Source organism: Carassius gibelio, chromosome B6 (genome assembly GCF_023724105.1).
Source record: "Carassius gibelio isolate Cgi1373 ecotype wild population from Czech Republic chromosome B6, carGib1.2-hapl.c, whole genome shotgun sequence".
In the NCBI taxonomy this organism is placed as follows: domain Eukaryota; kingdom Metazoa; phylum Chordata; class Actinopteri; order Cypriniformes; family Cyprinidae; genus Carassius; species Carassius gibelio.
Genome location: NC_068401.1, coordinates 27,185,282 through 27,208,882, shown reverse-complemented (window position 1 = coordinate 27,208,882; position 23,601 = coordinate 27,185,282). Strand labels below are relative to the sequence as shown.

General features: G+C 36.6%; 1 protein-coding gene across 7 annotated transcripts in view; it reads left to right on the top strand.

Annotated features, from left to right (window-relative positions):
• The window catches only part of ptprfa (protein tyrosine phosphatase receptor type Fa), a 204,898-nt gene that overhangs the window by 147,388 nt on the left and 33,909 nt on the right, over positions 1 to 23,601 (top strand). For all 7 annotated transcript variants that reach the window (XM_052558474.1, XM_052558470.1, XM_052558468.1 and 4 more), the window contains 3 exons: positions 2,942 to 3,135; positions 21,039 to 21,156; positions 21,908 to 22,489. In XM_052558474.1, coding sequence (XP_052414434.1) covers positions 2,942 to 3,135; positions 21,039 to 21,156; positions 21,908 to 22,489 — 894 coding nt within the window. The remainder of the gene's footprint in view (positions 1 to 2,941; positions 3,136 to 21,038; positions 21,157 to 21,907; positions 22,490 to 23,601) is intronic.

The window sequence follows — 23,601 nt, the reverse complement described above, 5'->3', positions numbered from 1 at the left end:
AAGCTGTATTTCTTATTAGAAACTCTCACAGAAACGTTCTGCCTTATAAAGCGGTCCATGTGTTAGTGGTTTGTGATTTGATGTGGTCTGTGATGCGTGAAGCAGGACTCAGTAGACCTCGTCCTGTTTTGAGGCCAGGCTGAGAACCCTTATGAGCCTTACGCTGTTTTCAGGGGATCTCTGATCTTCATCATATTCCAGATCCTGCCAGCACACGTGTAATTTCCCTGGGAATGCTGGGTAATGTGCTTTAAGGGCTGGAGTGGCATGCAGTGGCTGTGAGCAGCGAGCGTAGTGTGAACCTGTCCCCTCCAGTTGGTACGGTTTCCATGGAGACATGGGATGAGAGGGAGAAAACGAGTGAGTGAAAGTTGAGAGAGCGTGAGACAGACGTCAGGATGGAGCCGGAAGATTCAAGAAGCAAAGTCTGTGCTTTCACCCCTCAAAGGAATGTTACGTGTTCAATACGAGTTAAGCTCCATCGACAGCACCTCTGACATAACATTGATTACCACAGGAAATAAATGTGACTTCTTAAATGTTTTGAAATTATGATAAATGCACAAAAATAAATGGAAAAAGTACAAAGTTGTCACGGTAAAGTACTTTTTTTCCCCCTAAATAGAACATATGAGTACCTTAAAAATACATATTAGAACTTTAAAAGTACAAAGTTGCTCATAAAGTGTACATTTTAGTGACCTTTTGTTAGTTTGTAGTTTTTTATTTTTGTTTTTGTGAAAGTGTTTAACACATACATTTGGACAAACATTTTAGGACTGCACGATTATTAAAAAATAACAGTCTACAGAAGTAGTTCTCAACCGGGGGGCCCAAAATTGCTCTCAGTTGTTTAAAATAAGCTAAAATGAATTAGAAATAAATAAATTGAAATTATATTTTTTTATTAAAATTTCTTCTCTCAACAACTGCTTTTTTTTAGACTGTATGAGAGATTTTTAAAAGTGTGATTTGTAGACCTGGTAAAGTAATGGAAATTGAAAATATGGGGATAAAATATTAAAATATCTCAAGAATATATAAATATGAATTGAATGGAAATTAAGGTTTAATATAGAGGGAAATTGCTATTTGTCAGTAAAAAAATAAATTATAACAAGAAAAGTCATTTTTATTCATTGGTAAAAAAAATTCAGTTGTTGTGATAATCAAATTAAATTGTGTTGCTTATTAAGGATAATTATATTAATTATAAAGTTAATTAATACATAATCATATCAAAGAAAATAAGTGACAATTTGGGTCACAATTATGCAGCTCTAATTAAAATACACAGTTTCAAAAGAGTAATGACATGAATCGAATATAAAATTATGAGTGTGATAGAAAGGATTACTCACCTTGTCCTTGTAAAGCCAGATGTCGTTTTTCAACAGTCATGAATACATAAGGCCCACCAAACTTTCACATGAAAGGTGCTAGACTGAATTATTCATTTCCAGTAGCTTTCAACCCCCTGCAATGCTGGCCTAGTTTACTCAGTTGTAAGTTCAAGTCTTTTCCCCAGACTTGTGTCTGTGGTAATTGACATTATGCTGCAAAGTGTGTCGACTGAGCTGAGCTCAAACATGCTGTTAAAATTGACCGAGTCAATGCTTTCGTTCCAGCTCGGGTCACACATCTGCAAAGGAGCACTGTAGTTTTGTTTATCTGTTTTCAGGAATCGACTTTTTTCTCGTCTGAAGGTCAAGGCTGAATTCCAGCCAGCGCCGAGCACATTTATACAGTTAAATGACTCCAATTAAGCGCAGCCTATTTTGCTGACGTTCAGCTCTTGAGCCTCCATAGATCTTCTGCGCTCTGAGCTGTTACTTCTGGGATGGGAGAGACTGTTCTCTATCTGGCTATTAATCTCTTAATGCTGTGCTTTTTAACCTTCACTCCTGTCTTCCCTCCCTTCACTGCCTCCTCTATTGACTATCAATTGACTGTCATTAACATCTACTGAACTGCTGCTCTTTTGCACTCAAGTCGGGTCTGTCTTCAGCCCAAACTCCAGAGGGAGCTGAGCTGAGCTGGCGTTATGTGGGTTTGGTGAAGCCTTTCTCCCAGGCTCTCAGTACAACACATTTATGTTTGTCAAATGCATGTGAAAAAGATAGGTCACCCTCCTTAATTTTATCACCCTTATGTTGTTTCACAGCTATATGACATAAATATTTACACTCGTTGTTTCCTTGCAGTTAAGGTTTATGGTGACCGCCAGCTGTCAAGACCTAAAAATGACTGAAATCAGTCTAAATTATTTAATGAATGCCTTTATAATTGCCTTTTTATTAATTTTTTTTTTAATTTTTTTGAGTCTGTATCTGTGAATGAAGTTTTGGTGCAACGCGAGGAGGGTGAGCAATCCCTTTCATTTTTGCAGGATTTTATGAATTTGTGAAATGAAATTTCTAAAGTAAAATTAAAGAGGAAAGACTACAGTGTACCTACTTTATTATTATTGTTGAATATTATTATATATTTTTATTATATGTATATTATTATTATTATTAAATTTTTACTTTATATTACATATTTTATTATTATATTAGTTTATTATTATTATTATATATCCTTTTGCTATTTATTTTTATTTTTATTTTTACAATACCTAACGTGTATAGATTATATTTTTATTTTTCCCAAACGTAAACTTGTAATATTCATATTTGAAACCTTTAAAATGGTAAAATGTATTGGTAAAATTATATATTTATTAAACAAATACAAATTAATGTTTTTAATCAAATATAAACTCTTTGAGAGTTGTAAAGTCTGAGGTGAATCATGGAGTAGAGTAGATAAACGAACTAAAAGTAAAGAACTATTTAAATGTGTTGGCTGCAGCCTGGGAGCTGGTTTGTCCCTTTAGCTGATCTGTGTGTGTTGTGAGTGTGTGATGAAGCTCTAAATGTTTCTTCTCTGCCTCCCACAGTGCCTGGCGCCCCTCCACGCAGGGTTGAGGTGGACAACGTGAACTCCACGGCCCTGCGGGTGTCCTGGAAGCCTCCTCTGCAGCAGAAGCAGCACGGACAGATCCGTGGCTATCAGGTGGTTTACTCTCGGCTGGAGAATGGAGAGCCACGCGGAAAACCCATCATACTGGACGTGGCCCTTCCCGAGGCACAGGTACTCACATAGAAAATGAAAAATGTGCAAACAAATCACATTGAAAATTAACTAAACATGATCTTCTTGTATTCACACTTATACACTCACTGGCCACTTTATTAGGTGCACCTTGCTAGTACTACTAGCTGTCCACACAACTGCCATCACTGGATATTTTCTCTTTTTGGGACCATTCTCTGTAAACCCTAGAGATCCCAGTAGATCAGCAGTTTTTGAAATACTCAGAGCAGCCCGTCTGGCACCAACAACCATTCTACATTCAAAGTCTCTTAAATCCTCTTTCTTCCCCCTTCTGATGCTCGGTGTGAACTTCAGCAAGTCGTCTTCACACCTCTAGATGACTACATGCATTGAGTTGCTGCCATGTGATTGGCCGATTAGCAATTTGTGTTACCAAGCAATTGAACAGGTGCACCTAATAAAGTGGCCGGTGAGTGTGTATATATACATAAATGTAAATTCAGATAAATGCTTTATTAGTATTCAGAAGCATTGTTAATAAATGCAGTTAAATAATTGTAATAAATGAACATTCCACTACTAAATTTAATCGATCCAAAAAAAGACTGTCATATATAACTGAAAATCATTCTTTTCATACATTAATACTATTGTTTCGTGTTTTACATATATACATTTTCAATTATTTTTGAGTAATATCTTTTTATCGCTTTACATATAAAATTATGTATTTATTAGCAAAGTAAACAACACAAGCTTAATTTTTTTGTCACAGTTTTTGTCACTCTTTCATAGATATACATCTATTTTTTCTGAATTTTGAATTCATTTGGCGTGTAAACTGTCATGTGCCTTATACATTTTAAATCAAGCACATTTTAAAGCATGCAATTTGATAAATGTTAGTAGTCATCTCAATCTGCCGGAAACTGACAAAAGTGAAGTCATAGAACTAATGTTGAAGGGTTTTATTCATAAGAGTGTAATTCCAGCTTGCAGAGGGATGATCCGAACTCAATGAGTGTTATTCAAATGAAGTTAATATTAATATATATGTATTTGAGAGGAATTGGTTTTTGCTGAAATGGATCAGGAGCTGTAGTGGTGCTCTAATCCTTGCTGAGTATTCATGGGAGAGAGCAGCCGGCCGTGGAGAGCTGCTGTAGGATTGTTATTCAGTGTTTAGCTTGCAGGAGCACGCCGACTCTCTGTCTCCAGGTATCTGGCTCTCAGTCAGCCTGCTTTAGTGTGTGTGTGACAGGGAATTACACTACATGCATGGCTTACAGCATGCGTGGTGCTAAAAGACCTGTGCCTCATGAATGTCAGAACTCAAGAAACAGAACGAGATGCGAGTCAAGCTGCAGGAAAGTTCAGATGCATGCTCCAAGGATCTGCCTCGTTCCCGTTGGCTTCTCTCGGTGATGCGTTCGCCTCTGAAGGGTGGAGATCCTCATCTGCTGTTCACACACGCTCATTTGGGGGTTTTTTTTCTCCATCCCAGCAGATAAACTGGAACCTCTTTTTCCTTTTTTTCTTATTTGTGTGGAGACGAGGAGTCTTGAGCAAGATTCTTGCATCTCTGCACATTTGTTTTTATGATCAGATACATGTTCACTCATGCAAACTTAGTCATTAGTTTTCATACATGAACATCTGTTTGTCACACAAACTTCACATCAGGCACGTATTAGAAACTTATGCATGTTTCCTAGTAATTCCAATTCCCTTTTAATTTATTGGCCTTTATTAGTGTGACAAACATGTACTGTATTTTGTCTGGCAAAACTGTGAATATGGTAAAATAACAATGTTATTATTATTATTATTATTATTATTATTATTATTATTATTATTATTATTATTATTATTATTGCTTTTACATGCATAACAACTTTAAGTGTTTAATTCATTATTTTCCTATACTTTCAAATGCATCATAGACTTTATTGTTTTACCATTTAATCGTAAAATATGAGAATCCATTATAAAAACATTCATTCATTCATATATAAACCACATTTTAAAACAACCATTGGTTGACCAAAGTGCTCTATATAAATAACCTTAAGGGCATTAAAAGACAAATACATTAATAAACGAATTAATAAACAAAGAATGCTATAAAATATTTGACTCTAAGGTCAAAGCCATCATCACTTGTCCAAATTAATAAGATTTAAGCATAGTTTGGAAAACATCAAGAGAAGGTGCTATATTTATATGCATGTATATTATTTGTTATTAATATAACCTGTTCTATGTCATTTGCATCACAACCAATAATTTTGTCACTTATTAAGTTTTTCAAAGGTTAGTGTTCCTGGTAACCAATGAAACAACAGTTGAAAACAGTGAAAAGAATGTGTTGTGTGAGAAAAATTAAGAAGAAAAAAAATCAAGGTTAAAAATGTATATATTTATGTGCATAGCTTCAAATTAAACTGTCAAATTATGCAAAAGAGTGGAAAAAATCTTTAATTTGTGCAAGTATGATAAAAGTAAGTAAAACCAGCAAATCTGACATTAAAATACGTCATTTGCAAAGGAGAAATGAATCAAACAGTAGTTATTGTAAGCAAAGGTGATAAAATCATCTCGGTTTGAGTCTGTGGTTGTTCTTTTGTTCCTGGTGTTGCTTAATGAAGGCCAGCTGGACACCACAGCCGTTTCCACATTAAAATCTATAAGCAGCCCATTTGTTAGCTTGTTCTCTGTTCAGAAATGTTAAATGGAGTGCGTTGTGCTGTATTTGGGCCATGGGGAGGAAGTGATGAGAGGAGATGAGATGTGTTTGGGCTGAGAGCGGCTCACTCGTACATCACTTCCACGCGTGATGGATTGAATCTGTGCAGCGAGTGCTGAATCATTTTGAGAAGCCCGTTCTGTCAGTCTCTGAAGCTGATGACCGCTCTCTCATCGAGTCTCACGTCACCCAAGCATTCGCCTGTGCACAACTTTACGGCCACCATGTCCTTGTCTAAAGCTATGCTCCACAGGAGTCTTTTCTCTTCACCCCCCTAAAAACAGAGTAAAACTACACCTGCTACATCTGCTACATCAGGTTTATGACTGAAGTTGGCTTTATGCTGTCTTTGATTGTGTTTAGCACTAATGTGAGCAGTCTCTTTTTATTAGCTGGCCTTTTTGCATGCTCTCCCTTGACTAATTAAAAAAATGATCAGAGTGATGTGAAACTTTAAGACGTCATGGGTATAAACACACAGCTACATAAAGCCTTGATTAGCTGCTGCCTCCCAGGGCTTTATGAGAGTTTATATGGCGCTAATATAATCACTGTCCATGCATTTTTAACAAAAAGGTTCAGCAATCAGCCTTCATCTTATCAAGAGTAATTCTGGCTGTGTAGGTGCTTGAGATGACTAAATGGCTGTTTGGAGAGTTTTATTATAGATTCTTCATATCATTTTATCGGGCTCAGTGTGGTTAGTGTTAACTAAAATTAAGAAAAAATTGTATAATAAAGATAAATATGTATAATGAAATATTTGATTAAAATACATGATAAAATTATGTAAATATATCAAATGTCATTTATTATGCATAAAATTATAATATGACAATTAGAAATAGAAAAAGATCAATAAAACGTTTTATTAATAAATGATTAAGAAAATGAAATACTAAATTTACTAATGCTAAAATAAAAAAATATAATAAAAATGTCAAATGCAAATTAATTACTACAATTAAAAAGAAAACTTTTATTTAAGTGTTTAAAAATTTAAGTATTTAAAATGCTGAATTGTGATTAAATTTTACATTCAAATTAAATGTAACAGTACAGTAGAATGAAAATGGGCTTGTGAACAATTATTCAATTATTCAGTGCACTTTATTCAAAATGTTTAAAAAAATGTGTCTTTGCCTCTGATATGATTACTATGCATTACAGAGTGTCATGTTGCATATCTTCTTTCATTCAGAAAGCCTGTGGAAGTAACACTGCAGAAGTAAAATGGCCTGTGAATCCTTTTTCATGTTGACTCCAGTAAAATGTGTAACACTTCACTCTATTCTTCAATAAAACAACAGTCATCAAATCTATTATTTAAAATATGTCTGTTTGTTGAGAGATTACAGCATTACTTGACATCTAAGAGGATGATTCAAGTAAATATTAATGTTAAAGGTGTTCTGCTGAGAAAAGGCTTGTGAACTCGATGAACTAGAGAATTAATATTGACTTCTTTGTGGAAGGTTTTCTTGTGGTTTTAAAAGTCACTTGGACTCTAACTGGAAACTTTCTTTTTGTTAACAGTTCGGTGTTTCGAGTGGTCTGTGAAATGCTTTGTCTCTTGCGGCCTTCGGAAGATGCTTATGTTGGATTTCGGATGCTTCCTGAAGGAAGTTCTCTCTGGGTTGAGTTTTGCTTTGGTGCATTACAGTGATGGGCGGCTGCTTTTTCTTTTCATACCTGAGGACCTGGATGATCCCCTGCATGTGTGTGTGTGTTAGAGACAGAGGAGAGCTGTGAAGCATGAGGCACGTCTCATCAGATAAGACATGCTGTCAAAGTCTGATCTATGTCTCCTTCAGCACAGGAGAGGGTGTGCGCGGTGACCCGGTCACTGTGAGCGAGGCAGAGAGAGAGAGAGATCAGGAGATAAACTCAGCCTTACACACACAGGCTCTCTTTGTAGGAGGAGAGGAGCAGTCTTTGGTAAACAGGTCTATCTTATCCACGCAGGGTGGCATAATGGCCTGTATTTACTGAATAAAAGAATGGGGCGTAGTGGGCAGTGTTTTTTACAGGGCTTCAGTGTGTGTGTGTGTGTCTGCATGGGAACATAAAATCATAAAAATAAGATCTCTTGATGCTGCCACAGATAGCAATGAGATTAATAGACAACTTTTTTCTTCCAAACCCAGAAAAGTAGATAGATAGATAGATAGATAGATAGATAGATAGATAGATAGATAGATATACTTTTTTTATATACTACAGTTAAAAAAATTGGGGTTGCTAAGATTTTTTTGGAAGAAGTGTTTTCTGTTTGCTGCTCACCAAAGCTGCATTTATTTGAACTAAAATACAGTTAAAAATGTAATATTGTGAATAATAATGTTATTAAAACAACTTTTAAGATTATTGTATTTTATTTTATTATTTTATTCTATTCAGTAGCCATTACTTCAGTCTTTTTTTTTATTATTATTATTATTTTATGAACGTTTAAAAGAACAAAATTTATTTAAATATTTGCTCTTTTGATCAGTTTAATGCACTATGGCAAAAAAAAATCCACTCCAAATTTTTGAACAATAGTGCATCTATTTTAGTGTAGTTTAGATGTCATGTTTAGAATGTGTACATGCATATTTCTTCTCATTAATACATTAATGTGAACTTCATATATGTGTCATCGCAGTTTAAATTATCCAGTGATCAGTTAACCAGCAGCTCTCATTGAGTGTTTAATGAAGGACCTGTAAGGAGCACAGTCTGCGCTTCATTTACCTCCTGCAGAATGAAGCCAGAGCCTCCAGCACACGCACTATTTCACTATATCACTTTCTCATTTCACACGCACACAGCTAACTCGGACTTCATGTTGTTGCACTATTTATTCTTAACACAAGGTTTAGCTAGTTTTGTTAGTCATAAACTTATGTTTAATTGTTCAATATGATTTATGTGTTTATTGATCCATTGAGAGCCCATGTACAGTAGTTTCTGATTTATGGAAGCTTGCTAAAATGTTAAACACAACTTTTTTATCTCATAATTCAGACTTTTTCCCTACAATTCTTAGTTTATATCTCACTATTCTGTCTCTTTTTCTCAGAACTGACAGATATAAACTTGCATTTCTGAAGAAATTGTCCTCATTTACCTTTTTAAGTATTTTGTATAAGATGCAAATTCAGAATTGTGAAAGGCTTTGAAAGAATTGTGATCTGAATTTAATTGTGATCTGAGATAAAGTCACAATTTCCTTTGTAATTCTTTTTTTTTTCCATGGCAGAAACAGTCTTCCATATTTATTGGTTGTGTAAAATGTGCATCAGAAAATGAGAAACAGACTTTATATGTGCTGAGGGTGTGTGTTTGGCATTAGTCTGAGCAAAGCGGCTCCTGGGAATCCAACTGCGATGAAATATGAGAGAGAGAGAGAGTGCTGGCATCGGGTCATGCTAATGGAAGCTTTTATCAGCTCAGGATGAAGGGTGAGACTCAAACAGAAAATGACCCTCAATGTGTGCTGACTGATATAACAATTTAACAGCACAAATAGTTGGCGTGGCATCATATTTCATCATTTCCCTCATATTTGCCCAAGCCTGAAAGGCAGTCATGTAGCGTCTTGTCCACTATGAGGAATGTCTGATATGACATTACTCAGTTCTCTTATTGTGAAGAGGCATCAGTGTCAAAGCCAAATTACTGCTCATCTTCATCACAAGAGAGAGAAAAAGCACTCAAACTCCAGACCTATGGCAGCTGAAGGCACTTTGCCTGAATATGATACACTTTGGTGTCTCATGAGATTTGTAAAACCATTAGAGGCACAAATCGCATTTTCTTTTGTATAATCCAACATGTTATTACCCTGGAGAAGTAGATTGTTTCAAAGTAGTCTGAATGTGCAAAAAAACAACATTTGTAGCATTATTGTAAAGTGTGATGCATGAGGAGTGAGTTCATTTGGACTCTTTGTCAAAAAGTTGGTTTCAACCTAGAAACCTCATTTCTAAATTCGTGAACTTACATTATTTACAGTATTTTGCTGAAGTTAAAATTATCTAAAATTAAAAATGTTTTATCTGCACCTACTTGACATAAACTAGTTTCAAATGACTGAAATTAAAACATATATACATGGATTTAAGCTATAAAAAAGCAAATATGAAAAAAAAACTGAAACCTTTAAATTAAAAAGCTATTTTAAAAATATAAAGAAATACTATAATAGTATACAAGTTTTACTAAAATAACACTGGTTTGCAAATCTGTTGCTGATGCTGGTGTATTTTTAATATAACATTTTTGATGTTTAATCTTTGGTTAAAAGAAAAAAAAAGTTGCAAGACTTAGTTTGTTCTCTGTTTAAAACATGGAAAGTGCCTGAAACAATTTGAAGAAGCAACAAACAGTCATATGTATCCCAGCAGTATCTCATCTCCTCACAGCTGGTAAATTACACACTGCATCTGTATCAAAGCGGATCCTGTGCTGTTTCTGAGATGCTCAGTGCTTCAGACATTCCCACTAAAAGACTAGTGAAGAACCAGAGCGCATCTTCTCTGTGTGATCAGACGTTCGTGAGGCTGAAACACATTAGTGACACAGTGAATACAGGAAAGACTGCATGAATCTCTACATACAGATGCACATGTGCTACAGATGAGCCTGGAGGGTCTCAGTAGACTGAGGTGATGGACAGCTACATCCACAGTTTAACACTGGTATGAAATCACAAAACGTTCTCACACACACTTCAAGGGTTTATAGAGATTCAGAAAGGAAACAGATACAGGAGACATGAAGCACTCAGACATTATTTGTCAGTCTCAGGGCTCCAAAGGCCCAGAGGTTGTATAATGAGGGAAAAGTAGTCACTGCAGACTAATTTACAAGGTTTATGGTGTCCAGTCTTTGAAAGATGTCACCCCTAATCTCCAGCTCTCATAGGTAATGAATGATGTCCAGAATAAACCAGTCCAAAGTCTGTCTCCGTGCATCTATAAAATGCAGTGCAAAGCTGGAGACGTGCGTTTGTGTTTGATGAGCAGTTCGTCTCATCAATGTTGAACCGCTTCTTTTGTCTTGCTTTAGCTTTCTCATCTCTCGCTGTGTTTGCATTCGCTGTTTTATGATTAAAGCATTTTCGAAGGATCTGAAGGCGCCATGTATTTTATTTGCTGTTAGTCAGCAAGGTTATGGAGCGGAATATAAATCCCTCCATCAGCGGGGATCTGGGGGAAAAGACAAAGCATTGACTGAATACGCAGCTGCCATATAAAGAGGAGAAATCACCCTGCTGCCCTCAGACGTGTGCAGGAAGTGAGGCTTTGACTGGCAGACGGCAGGTTCTTTGAGCAGTGTGTGTGTGTGTGTGTGTGTGTGTGTTTGAGGGGAAGAAGGGGGAAAAGTAATCCCTGAGCGAGGTGCTGAATAAGCAGATATCCTCTAACCTCCGAAGGTGAAACTTAATCTCTACTTACTGACAGAGGACTAAATCATCAGCTACAGCACAAGTGTGTGTGTGTGTGTGTTACAATCTATATGACCATTTACCCTCTTCACTACCCAATTTTACTCATTTTGTTCCTCACATGAACCTTGTACAATGATGGCTTTCCATGCAAATACTATGTTCTATATACATATATATAAAATGAGATCAGGCAGATTTTTTTTATGTTTTTTGGAGTCTATTCTTGTAACGAATGCACACCGGAAACGAGAGATCCAAATGCAGTGTTTAATGGGTAATCACCCAGGGAAACACAGAAAAGACACTGTGACAATTCTGCTCATTTAGCCTAAAGTCAGCAATGTATTGTAAAACATTTTTAAGAATTAGAAGACAAAATATGTATATTGATATATTTTAAAATGTAATTTATTCCTGTGATCAAAGCTGAATTTTAAGGATCATTACTCCAGTCTTCAGTGTCAAATGATTCTTCAGAAATCATTCTAATATGCTGATTTCTGATTACTATCAATGTTGAAGACAGCTGTGCTGCTTCAGATATTTGTGGAAACTGTGATAGACTTTTGTCAGGATTCTTTGATAAATAGAAAGCGCAAAAGAACAGCATTTATAAGACAAATAAATGTCACTTTACTGTCACTTTTGATCATTTTAATACATCTTTGCTGAATAAAAGTATAGATTTCTTTCAAAAATGAATTGGGAGGGGGAGTGTTTAATAGCTAGCCTACTTGTTACTTTATATGAGCAGAAGCAGATTTTAGCCACTGTTCTGTCATTGACACAGAGACTGATGCACTATTATCGGAATAACAATGAACATTGATTTCAGATTCACCCACCTCTAAACAATGGCTGCTCGCTGTACATGTCCATAGGTGGTTCTTGACTAAAATAAGCTGCAGTATCTTCCAACCACACAAAATGAAGTGTGTGTGACTGCAGTGTGTTGTGGGATGTGGGCATATGGCAGGAATATGCCTCCATCTGCCTCGTGAAATACTGCGTGTGTTGTGATTGTAGACGGGAGACTCCCAGCTCCTTCATTCTCTCTCAGTCTGTTTAAGTGTTTCTGCGATGGTTTTGTGAATTGGTGTTCTGCCATTGGGGAATGTATTAACCTCTTTATGAAATTTCACACAAATGGATTTGTCACTAAAATCTTTTTGATTAATCTCCCCTCATCTCAGAAGATAAGAGCCTGCACAGAGCAAGTACAGTATTTATACTTCACAACTCAAATGCATCGCTGGTGTCTGTTTACCTCTCTCTCTCTCAATCTCTCGTCCATCGGGAGCTTTGATTTTCCACTGAATGAAGCTGTTGATTCTACCTGAAGCTCTGCTGTTTTAGTACAGGGAAGTTTAGATTAATAACTGATGGGCTGTGACCCAAAAATGAGTCCCTGGACTGTTTTGATCGGGTCACAGAGTGCATGGAAACATAATTCTAAATGCACATTATAAAATGCAACTAACCATATAATAGTGTTTATGCAACAGTTGTACTGAATCCATACTGCCATACTGTCTATTATTTGAGAGGATTGCTTCAGTTCTCTTTATGTAGGTTGCATTGTTGCAACAGTAGATGGCAAAAAGTGAGACAAATGAATCATTCATTTAACCAGTTTGTTCATAAACTCAGCAAGGATTGCACGTGGGTCTCTTTCTTTTAATAAACTTCTGTATAAAAGCAATACAGCAGTTTGATTTGGTGCTCTTTCTTTGATATTGCTTAAATATTTATAAAAACATTGACCATATCTTTAGTTGCTGACAACTAAATTTTAACTGATCTTTGTTTTTACCGAGCCCATATTGATTCTTAAATCCCAAGATTGAACTTGATATAAAAAATACCTAATATGTGATTTAAGTGTTCACAAACATTGTATTTTTTATATCTGAAAATAAATGACTTTGTTCTTTATGAATCAAAAAATTGACTTGCCTAAAATATATTCAAATTGAATCAATATCAAATCAAATAGTATTGCACAGCCCTAGCGTGTTAATAGTTCTGCATATTGATTAGCATGGTTCAAATTTAGGTTTAAGTACTGTTAATGAAGTTTTATTTATTTTAGTTTGAGAAAGTGCCTTTTGTTCAGTTCATTAAAGATAATGTGCTCTCAAACATTGCACAAGCTGAAAAGTCTGACCGGTGAAGTGATTAAAGTCATTGTTCAGAAGGTGTGTGACTCTTGTGATGCTGGCAGCCTGCATCTCTCTTCTGGTGTCCTACATATTTATAGAGGCTGATGTTGAGCTGTCGTGTGCAGCTCTGCCCTGTTAAAACTCTCTGTCTGTATGTGGGTCTGTCTGTTTCTAAATCATCCCTCCATCTCTCTCTCTCTGTTGCCTTCTCTTCTTTATTAATGAGTCGTGACAGTGATATCACTTTAAACAGATAAAGAGGCGTCTCTCTCAATGGTGGCCAGCTCTGGTAAACTCTGTGTTGCCACAGGCAGCGTATCCATCATGCCTTAATGTGAAATGTTCAAGTCTTCCCACTTTTCAGGACTCAATGACTCCCCCAAACACATGCCAGAGATAAGACGGACTACTCGAAACAGGGAATAAAGCAAAAAGTAAATGCGCTTTTTGAGAGAGGGACCCCTGCCAAGCTCACTAGCATTTAAATGTGTTAGATGATTCACACGTTCACATTTCCTCTCATCTCCTGCGAGAGAGGGTCTGGAATTGTGGGCTAGCTGTGAAATGATAATTTAAGTCAATGTGAAACTCTGTTTGCAACCTGTTTTATTTCTGCACAAAAGTAGGATGTGATTTCATCCATCGGAAATGGATTATAATCATGAAAAGTGGGAATTACCTGCCATTTCTTTGTAATTATCTGTTAAATTTACTTGCTGTTATTGAGTGAAAGTTGTTCCAAAGTAAATCCCACTGTATTTTTCTCAGTGTATTAAAAATAGAATATGTTTTGATTTCGTAATATGTTTAAGGATGCATTAGGTTTCGAGTAAGAGCAAGAATCACTGTGTTGTTTCTGATGGTTTGCTTTTTTCGCCGTGTTTACAATAAGTTATAGTTTATGAACAGCATGTGGATGTGAAATATTTCACAATTTCAAAGACATCTGCAGAGTGCGTGAGCATGAACAGGTGTTGGTTTGGTGGATTTTTTTGTACTACAAACATCTGAGCATGTTTGCTATTTTTCATTCCTAAAAATACATGTGGGAGTGTTTATAGCATTTTTCACTTGTTCCAGATTCCCAGCCTTTGTGTGATGCTAAAGTTCCCCCTGAAAATGCAGATTGCAATATGTCACACGTTTATATACAATTGGAGGAAACTTCAGAAGGGTTTTGGCAGGTATTCACAGCCTCCTGCCGTTCTTCCAGACACAAAATACATCCCCACACACTGGAAAAAAACCTGCATCAGTTTTCTTCAGTTTTCTTCGTTTTTTTCTGTGTTTATTGTATCAAACGTACCAGCTCGAGATCTACAAGAGCAGTACTGGTGAACTGGCAGACCTGGTTGTGGAACGAATAAAATAGAATTATGACCTTCTGAAAATGATGTAGTTCTCAGGGAATAAAAAACAAATTCACATTAGGCACCAACCGTATCACACATTCATCATGCTGTGAAAATGTAGGCTTTAAAGTCGCTTCCGCAGATTTCTTCAGCCCTGCAGTGAATACAAAAGAGACTCTTATGCTTCAAAAATCCTGCATTGATTCTAAATTAAATCAGCTGAAAGTTCTTGAAACTTTGCATGCAGAACTAGTGTGGAGAATTTATCCTTGAATTATGAAGACACAAGACGAGCGATTTCTGAAAACATCTTACCGCAAGAAAACAGGATTATAGGATCATTTACACCCAAGACGAAATAAAACTCTACATCGTCTGGCTTTAAAAAGATTTGATGTGACTGATAGGAAAGTGAGAAGCACCATGACCAGGTACAGACTGGAAATTGAGACAACGCTTCATGTCCTGACTGAATGCTTAAAGTTTAATGAAAACCTTGAAATGATCTTCAACAGTATTAAACAGACATGTCAAAACTGTGACAGTGCACTGAACGATGAAAAAGGAGCAATGGCACGGTATGCTTCTGCCTGCCATCGTTTGACCTCTCTCTCTCTCTCTCTCTCTCTCTCTCTCTCTCTCTCTCTCTCTCTGTGCGCATGTGCCGGTTGAGTGGGCGGAGCGATTGTGAGCGAGCGTTTGGCTGCTGTGTGAGGTACGAGTGGTCTATACTTCTCTATCTTTTTCTTACTGTTTTTTTCTGTTGTTTGATTTTGGTTAGTTGTTTATTCGTTTCTATTTTGTATAATTAATTTGTGAAGGAGGGAAGTGAGTGTTGTGTCAGACGGGGTGTCGGCTTCCACGTGCTGGGAGCATGGCCACCCCAGGCAGCAGCGGGAGTTTTAATTCTCTGACAAGGCGTCATGGTGTAAAGATAGACTCAGTCGCTGGTGTGGAGGAATGCAGTTTAGCGGTGGGTGAAGCGGTCGGACACGAGAATATTGTATCAGCCTCCCGTATGAACAGCGCTGTTGTTGTATTTATGAAAACAGTGGATTTAGCCAATCAGTTAGTAGAAAACGGTATAGTAATTAATGGTATTTTTATACCAGTGCTTCCCTTGTCTACACCTTCTAAAAAGGTGACGTTATCAAATGTGCCCCCATTTATTCCAAATGAAGTGTTGATTGGATTACTTGCTCGTTATGGCAAAACAGTTTCACCTATAAAGATGATTCCGATTGGCACCAAGTCTCCTCTTTTGAAACATGTAGTGTCATTTAGACGTTATGTTTATATGATCCTGCAAGATAATATTGATGAACTGGATTTGTCCTTAAGTTTTCGACATGAGGAATTTAATTACGTCATTTTTGCCACTACAAATAACATGAAGTGTTTTAATTGCGGCATTTTTGGGCATATGGTCCGTGCGTGTCCAGGTAAACAGGATAAGTCAAATGAGAGACCTTCACATGTTTTAAAGGACGGGAACATGGTAAATGAAAATGTAAATCGGAATGCCGCTGTGTTAGTCGCGGATGCTGAGGTGCCTGGACCGAGTTCAGTGCAGACAGCGGTGGCAGCGGCTGTCACATTAACAGTGGACGAGGAGCGGGCAGTTAGTTCTGAGGAAGATGATGGGATGATGGTTACTGTGGGTGAAGATAAGGAGGTGGAGAATAGAGGCTGTGTTGTGGACACCGTAGACAAACCTCCTGTTATTCTTGAAAGTGTGACGGAGACCGAGTTAGACGATTGTGCTTTTAAAACGCCACTGAAGCGAAGGCTAGAACAGCGTCCTTCTGATCAGCAAGCGAAAAAAGGGTTAGTTTGCGATGTAAGTCAAACGGACACAGAAAGTGAAAGTGATTTCTCGGAATGTAGTGTGGAGTGCAGTGTTCCGCTAAGTGGCTTTTCCAATAAAAGTTATAGTTCAGATGACATTAAATCTTTTTTGAAAGCAACTAAGAATGCGAGAAAAGTTCGTATTGAAGAGCATTTTCCAGATGTGTTGCAGTTCATTGAAAAAGCAAAAATATATAGGAGTGAAGGTTGTTTTAACAACCAAGAAATATATCATCTGAAGAAAATACTTGCCAAGCTTAATGCCCAACCAGAGTCCAATAGTTGTAATGAAAAATGAAAAGTACATTTATGGGGGTTTGTGTTTTAGTCTAATTACTTTTTTTCTTTCCTCATTTATGGGAGAAATATGTATTGCTTCTCTGAATATGAATGGGGCAAGAGAAGGGAAAAAGCGGTTTCATCTTTTTGAAACAATTAGACAGAAAAATGTGCATGTTTTATTTGCTCAAGAGACTCATAGTGATGAGATAAATGAGAGTGATTGGGCAAGAGAGTTTGATGGATTGACTATTTTAAGTCATTTGAGTTCAACCAGTGGAGGGGTTGCTATTTTATTTTCAAATAGTTTTATTCCTTGTTCATATCAAGTAGAAGAGGTTTTAAAGGGTAGACTGCTAAAAGTCAGAGCCCAGTTTGAGAATTGTTTTTTTGTATTTATTTCTGTGTATGTTCCTACCAGAGCAATTGAAAGAATGTGTTTTTTAGACACTTTGAGTCATGTATTAGCTAATTGTAACACAGAGGATGTTTTAATTTTGGGGGGGGATTTTAATTGCACGGAAAATTTCACAGATAGAAATCATGTAGAGCCTCATATGCCATCACGAAAGAGACTCATTGAATTGATGAAGTCTAATGAGATTGTTGATGTGTGGAAAAATTTTCATTCTACCCAAAAGCAGTATACTTGGACACACGTTCGAGATAATCTGGTATCTCTAGCGAGGTTGGATAGATTCTATGGATATAAACACCAACTTAATCTTTTTAGGGGATGTTCTATTATCCCAATTGGTTTTTCTGACCATAGTCTAGTAAAATGTGATGTGGCAGTGGGGTCTATTAAGCCAAAAAGTGCTTATTGGCACTTGAATAAAAATCTGTTATGTGATCTTTTTTTTAAAGGTATTTTTAAAGATTTCTGGATTTATTTCAGATCAAAAAAACCTTCCTTTCAATCTGTACAGCAGTGGTGGGATTTTGCAAAAACCCAAGTGAGACAGTTATGCCAGCATTACACCTTTAATGCCACACGTGAAAGAAAAGGTGCAATTGAAATGTTAGAAAAAGAACTAAATGAGTTACAAGAACTTGCTGACGTCACTGGAGAGTTGACCGCTATCAAGAGTTTTAAAGAGAAAAAGAATGTTTTAAATGACTTGTTAGATGTAACTGCACAAGGAGCTCTCGTCAGGTCAAGATTTCAGAATATTGAGTTGATGGATGCACCTTCTAAGTTCTTCTTCAATTTAGAAAAGAAAAATGGGCAAAAAAGGCTTATACATACTTTACGTTCCGACACCGGAGATGTGTTGTCAGATCCTATTGAAATCAGAAACCGGGCAGTTAGTTTTTATGGAAAATTATATGAGAGTGACTTAATACTTGATGAAATGCAGGATGAGAATTTTTTTGAAAATCTGCCTCAAGTATCTGAAGAAGTAAATGTTGAACTTAGTAAAGCTGTCACTTTAGAGGAACTAGAAAAGGCGCTTCAAAGTATGGAAGGTGGTAAAGTACCTGGAATAGATGGGCTACCAGTAGAATTCTATAAGGCGTTTTGGACAGAGGTAAGCCCAGATTTATTGCACGTAATAAATGATAGTTTGGTCAATGGACAACTACCTTTAAGTTGTAGAAGAAGTATTCTCACATTATTGCCAAAGAAAGGTGATCTAAATGAGATAAAAAATTGGAGACCTGTGAGCTTGTTATGTACAGATTATAAATTACTTTCCAAAGTTTTGGCTAGTAGATTAAGTGAAGTTATAAGTCAAATTATTCATCCTGATCAGACGTACTGTGTTCCAGGGAGACAAATTTTTCAAAATATTTCCTTTATTAGGGATATTTTAGATATAGGTAAAAACCTAAAACTTAACTTTGGCCTTGTGTCCATCGACCAAGAAAAAGCATTTGACAGAGTGGAACACTTGTACTTATGGAATGTTTTAACAGCTTTTGGTTTTAGTAATGATTTTATTTCTTTGATAAAAGTGTTGTACAATGATGTTGAAAGTATTCTAAAAATTAATGGAAATTTGTGTGCCCCTTTTAAAGTGTTGAGAGGTATCAGGCAAGGCTGTGCTTTGTCTGGAATGCTGTATACTTTGGCTATAGAGCCCCTCTTAAATAAATTAAGAGCACAAGTGTCTGGAGTACATGTCCCATGTTGTAAAAATTATTTTAAGTTATCAGCATATGCTGATGACGTTGCTATTTTAGTTAATGGACAGAGAGATGTAAATGTGCTGTTGGAGATCCTGAAAAAGTTTCAAAACATTTCTGCTACCAAAGTAAATTGGTCCAAGAGTAAAGCAATATTGGTTGGAAGCTGGGTCAATATGGAACCAAAACTTCCAGAAGGTTTATCCTGGACCAAGGAAGGTTTACAATATTTGGGAGTGTTTTTAGGGGATGAAATGTTTATGAAAAAGAATTTTGAAGGGATTGTGGAGAAGTTTAAAGGTCGCCTTAATAAATGGAAATTTTTGCTCCCTAAAACGTCCTATAAAGGTCGAGTATTGATCATAAACAATTTAATTGCATCTGCTCTATGGCATCGTTTTAATTGTGTGGATCCTCCACGAGATTTACTGCCAAGATTACAATCTATTTTAGTTGATTTTTTTTGGGATAGGATGCATTGGGTGCCGAAATCCGTTCTATATTTACCCAAAGAAGAAGGAGGACATGGTTTAATGCACATACAAAGCAGAATAGCAGCCTTTAGACTTCAGTTTGCTCAAAGGTTGTTGACTGGACCAGTGGACTCAAACTGGAAACAAGCTGCTTGTGTTATTTTGCGAGATTTCAGAGGTCTAAACTTTGAGAGATCTTTGTTCTGGTTAAATCCGCATAAGATGGACTTGTCTAAGTTGCCAATTTTTTATCGGAACCTATTTAAAGTTTGGACTTTGTTCAAGGTGCAGAGACCCAGCTCTGTGACTTCTCTTCATTGGCTGCTAGAAGAACCTCTGGTTTATGGATCGCGCTTGGACATATCAGATGAAAAAATACTCCCTGGAATTTGTGATATTCTTCTTAATGCTGGAGTTTTAACACTTGGACATTTATTTAAACTGGCTGGACTGGACTTTGAGAATGTTGATGCAGTCATCAGACATTTGGGGTTAAAATCGAAACGCATAACAGCCAAATTACTTGAAAAATGGAAGTTAGCACTTACGTCGGAAGAAGTTAAACTGTTGGAAGATTATTCTGAAGGGTCAATTACTCCAGATTGTAATGACCCTTTTCCTGATTTGTATCTGTTGACTGATTTTGAAGAATGCGAAGGTGTTTTCTTAAAACCCAGTTTGATGATGTTAAATGGTCCTAATCCAGTGTCTGGAAAAATGTACTACAAAAACTGTGTCAAAACTCTGAATAAGAAGTTTTTGCATAAAAGAATTGATACGCCTTGGCGTTCTGCCCTCCATCTAGGGGAGGATGTCAAGCCAGAATGGCGAGCATTATATAAATCACCTGTGTCAAAAAAAGTTGGTGACTTACAATGGAGGATCCTTCATGGAGCGATTGCTGTGAACGCTTTTGTTTCAGTTATAAACCATGATACTAGCGATGAATGCCCTTTTTGTTTTCAAAAGGAGAACATTTTTCATGCTTTTGTGCATTGTATCAGGCTTGTACCATTGTTTCAGGTTTTAGAGAATTTATTTAGTCGCTTTGACGAGATTTTTTCTATGGAAATGTTTATTTGTGGATTTAAATACATCCGGAGACGCCGAGTTTGTTGTCAATTACTGAACTTTTTATTGGGTCAAGCGAAGAAGGCAATATATGACACTAGAAAAATAAGAATTGAACGTAACTCAAGTGTTAATTTGCAAATTGTGTTTCTTAACCTAGTAAAATCCAGAATTTTAATAGATTTTCGGTATTATAATGCTATGGGGGATCTTATGTCTTTTGAATTGATTTGGTGTTATAAGGGGGCTCTGTGTGAAATAATTAATGAGAGTTTACAGTTTGCATGTATCTTGGAATGAGTTTTTTTATGGATTTTTTTTGTATATTTGATATATTTGAATGTGTATGTATTTTGTACTCCTGTAGGTAGGAACTGATTGTATTAGTTTAGGGTAGTTGTAATAAAGGTGTGTTAAATTCTCTCTCTCTCTCTCTCTCAGGAGGCCATCATCACCGGCCTGCTGCCTGAAACCACATATTCAGTGACTGTGGCGGCGTACACCACTAAGGGAGACGGAGCACGCAGCAAAGCCAAAGTGGTGACCACAACAGGGGCCGGTGAGATTGTGTGTTTACATAGTTAAATCCCCACTGTCTAATAATGTAAAATAATATAATATAAATTAAAAAACATTTTATAACCATTGATATATAAAAAAAATAATTTAATAAATTCTAAAAACATTATAGATGTAAAATTAAAGGACTAATCACATTTTCAAATGTTAAATCATCAAACTTTATTTTGGCGGTTTTCCTGTGAATAAATACATGCACGGCTGGTTTCAGAGGCAAGTGCAGCACTTTGTTCATCATTTATATGCAGTTTCAGCATCTCAGAAGGGTTTGATTCACAGTAAATGAATAAAACTGCTCTGAGGTGCTGAAACCGTATATCATGAGCTGCACGCTAGGAAATGAACACAGTGCTGTGCTTCACTTTGAAACTGAAACAACGCATCCATTTATTGACTAGTTGACTTGTTAAAAATGGTAAAAACAAGATTTTTTTTTTCATATCGCCCAGCTCTAGGTGTAGCCCTACACAACAATACCATAGTAACTGAAATCAAACTGTGTCAAGGGATAGTTTAACCAAAAATGACAATTCAGTCATCACTTACTCACCCTCAAGTTGCTCCAAACCTGTATGAATTATCTCTTCTGCAGAAGATATTTTAAAGAATGTGGGTAACCAAACAGTTGCTTGTCCAGAAATTGTTTGGGTGTTTTTGGATGAACTATCCCATTAGTTCAGCATTAGCCATAAGTGCAAAATGACAAATTCTCCCATCTCTGTTACTGGTAGTTCCCGGAAAGCCCACCATGATCATCAGCACCACCATCGGGAACACAGCTCTGATCCAGTGGCAGCCCCCTAAAGAGATGGTGGGCGAACTGATGGGCTACAGACTGCGCTACAAGCGTGAAGAGGAGGAGACCTACACCTCCCGTGACTTCAGACGCACCGACGACCACTTCACCGTCACCGGCCTGCACAAGGGCGCCACCTACATCTTCAAGCTCTGCGCCAAGAACCGCGCGGGAAACGGAGAGGAGTACAGCAAAGAGATCAGCACCGCGGAAGACGTGCCCAGCAGTTACCCACAAAACCTCAGAGTGGTGGGCCTGACGACGACCACCACCAAACTGGCCTGGGACCCTCCGCCTCTGCCCGAGAGGAACGGGAAGATCATACGCTACGTGGTGGTGTACCGTGACATCAACAGCCATCAGAACCAGACCAATGGTACAGACGAGACGCAGATGACCATCCAGGGTCTGCAGCCGGACACCACCTATGACATCAGAGTGAGGGCGTTCACGGGTAAAGGAGGGGGTCCCATCAGCCCCAGCATCCAGAGCAGAACTATGTCTACCTCCATGCCTGGTGAGTTTTTAAGGAGCTCTGAATGACTTCCATTTTCATTATCGGTTCTTTAATGTCTGCATTCATCCATCAGTGCTGATGAAACCGCAGTAAAATACTCTTGCACTGCAATTCAGAAGCGATGCTGCACCATTGTTGAATCTATAACATCACGACGAAATGATGTTTAGTTAAGCTGTGGATTTGAAATGAAATGTGCCGTCTGAATTGAATTTGATGAGAGTGGAAATAAAGAAAACGCCTCTTTTATTCTGACATCTCTACAGGTTACACGTATTGCACATAGTCTGAATTAGGCACAGATCACTCCAATGAAGAGTGTTGTATTAATGAATCAGTCAGCTGTAAAGCAGCTCCTTCAAAAGTTCTAAAAGAATCGTTAATGGAATCATTAAAGAAGCAAACTAGGAAATCAAATCAGAAATAAACTCAAAATATTTATTGCTCAGAGGTTGCTTTTGCAAATCTCAGGAGTTTTAATGGAGGGCAAAATTATGTTTTAAAAATGGACTTTGTCTCATATGTTGGTGCCTTAATTCATTTGGAGAAATAAATTGTTGTCAAATTGAAAGAATGAAATAGGAATGAAACGTTTTATATTAGATATATATATATATATATATATATATATATATATATATATATATATATATATATATAGATAGATAGATAGATAGATATATATATATATATATATATATATATATTATTTTTTAATTTAAACTTTATTTAAAGTTTTAGTAATTTTGTAGTGTTTGGCCAATTACAGTTTTTTAATGCTTTTATTAAGTCTTAGTTTAGCTTTTAGTTTTATTTGTTTTCATTCAGCTTAAACAGTTTTATAAGTTTATGTTTTACAAGTTATATATATATAAATTCTTTCAGTTAATGTTTATTTCAAGAAGTGAGGTTGTTTTATTAACCTTGGCTAGAGGGTTTTAAATCTCAGGAGAAAAATCCTACTATTAATTGATTGTCAAACAAATAATTGCAATTAACGATTTAACTGTCTGTTTTGGGAATGCTACTTAGAGTATAAGCCTAATACATTATTAATATTTTACTCCATTTGATCTCTGTTTAATCTCACTGCTGCTTAGAAACCAGACTTT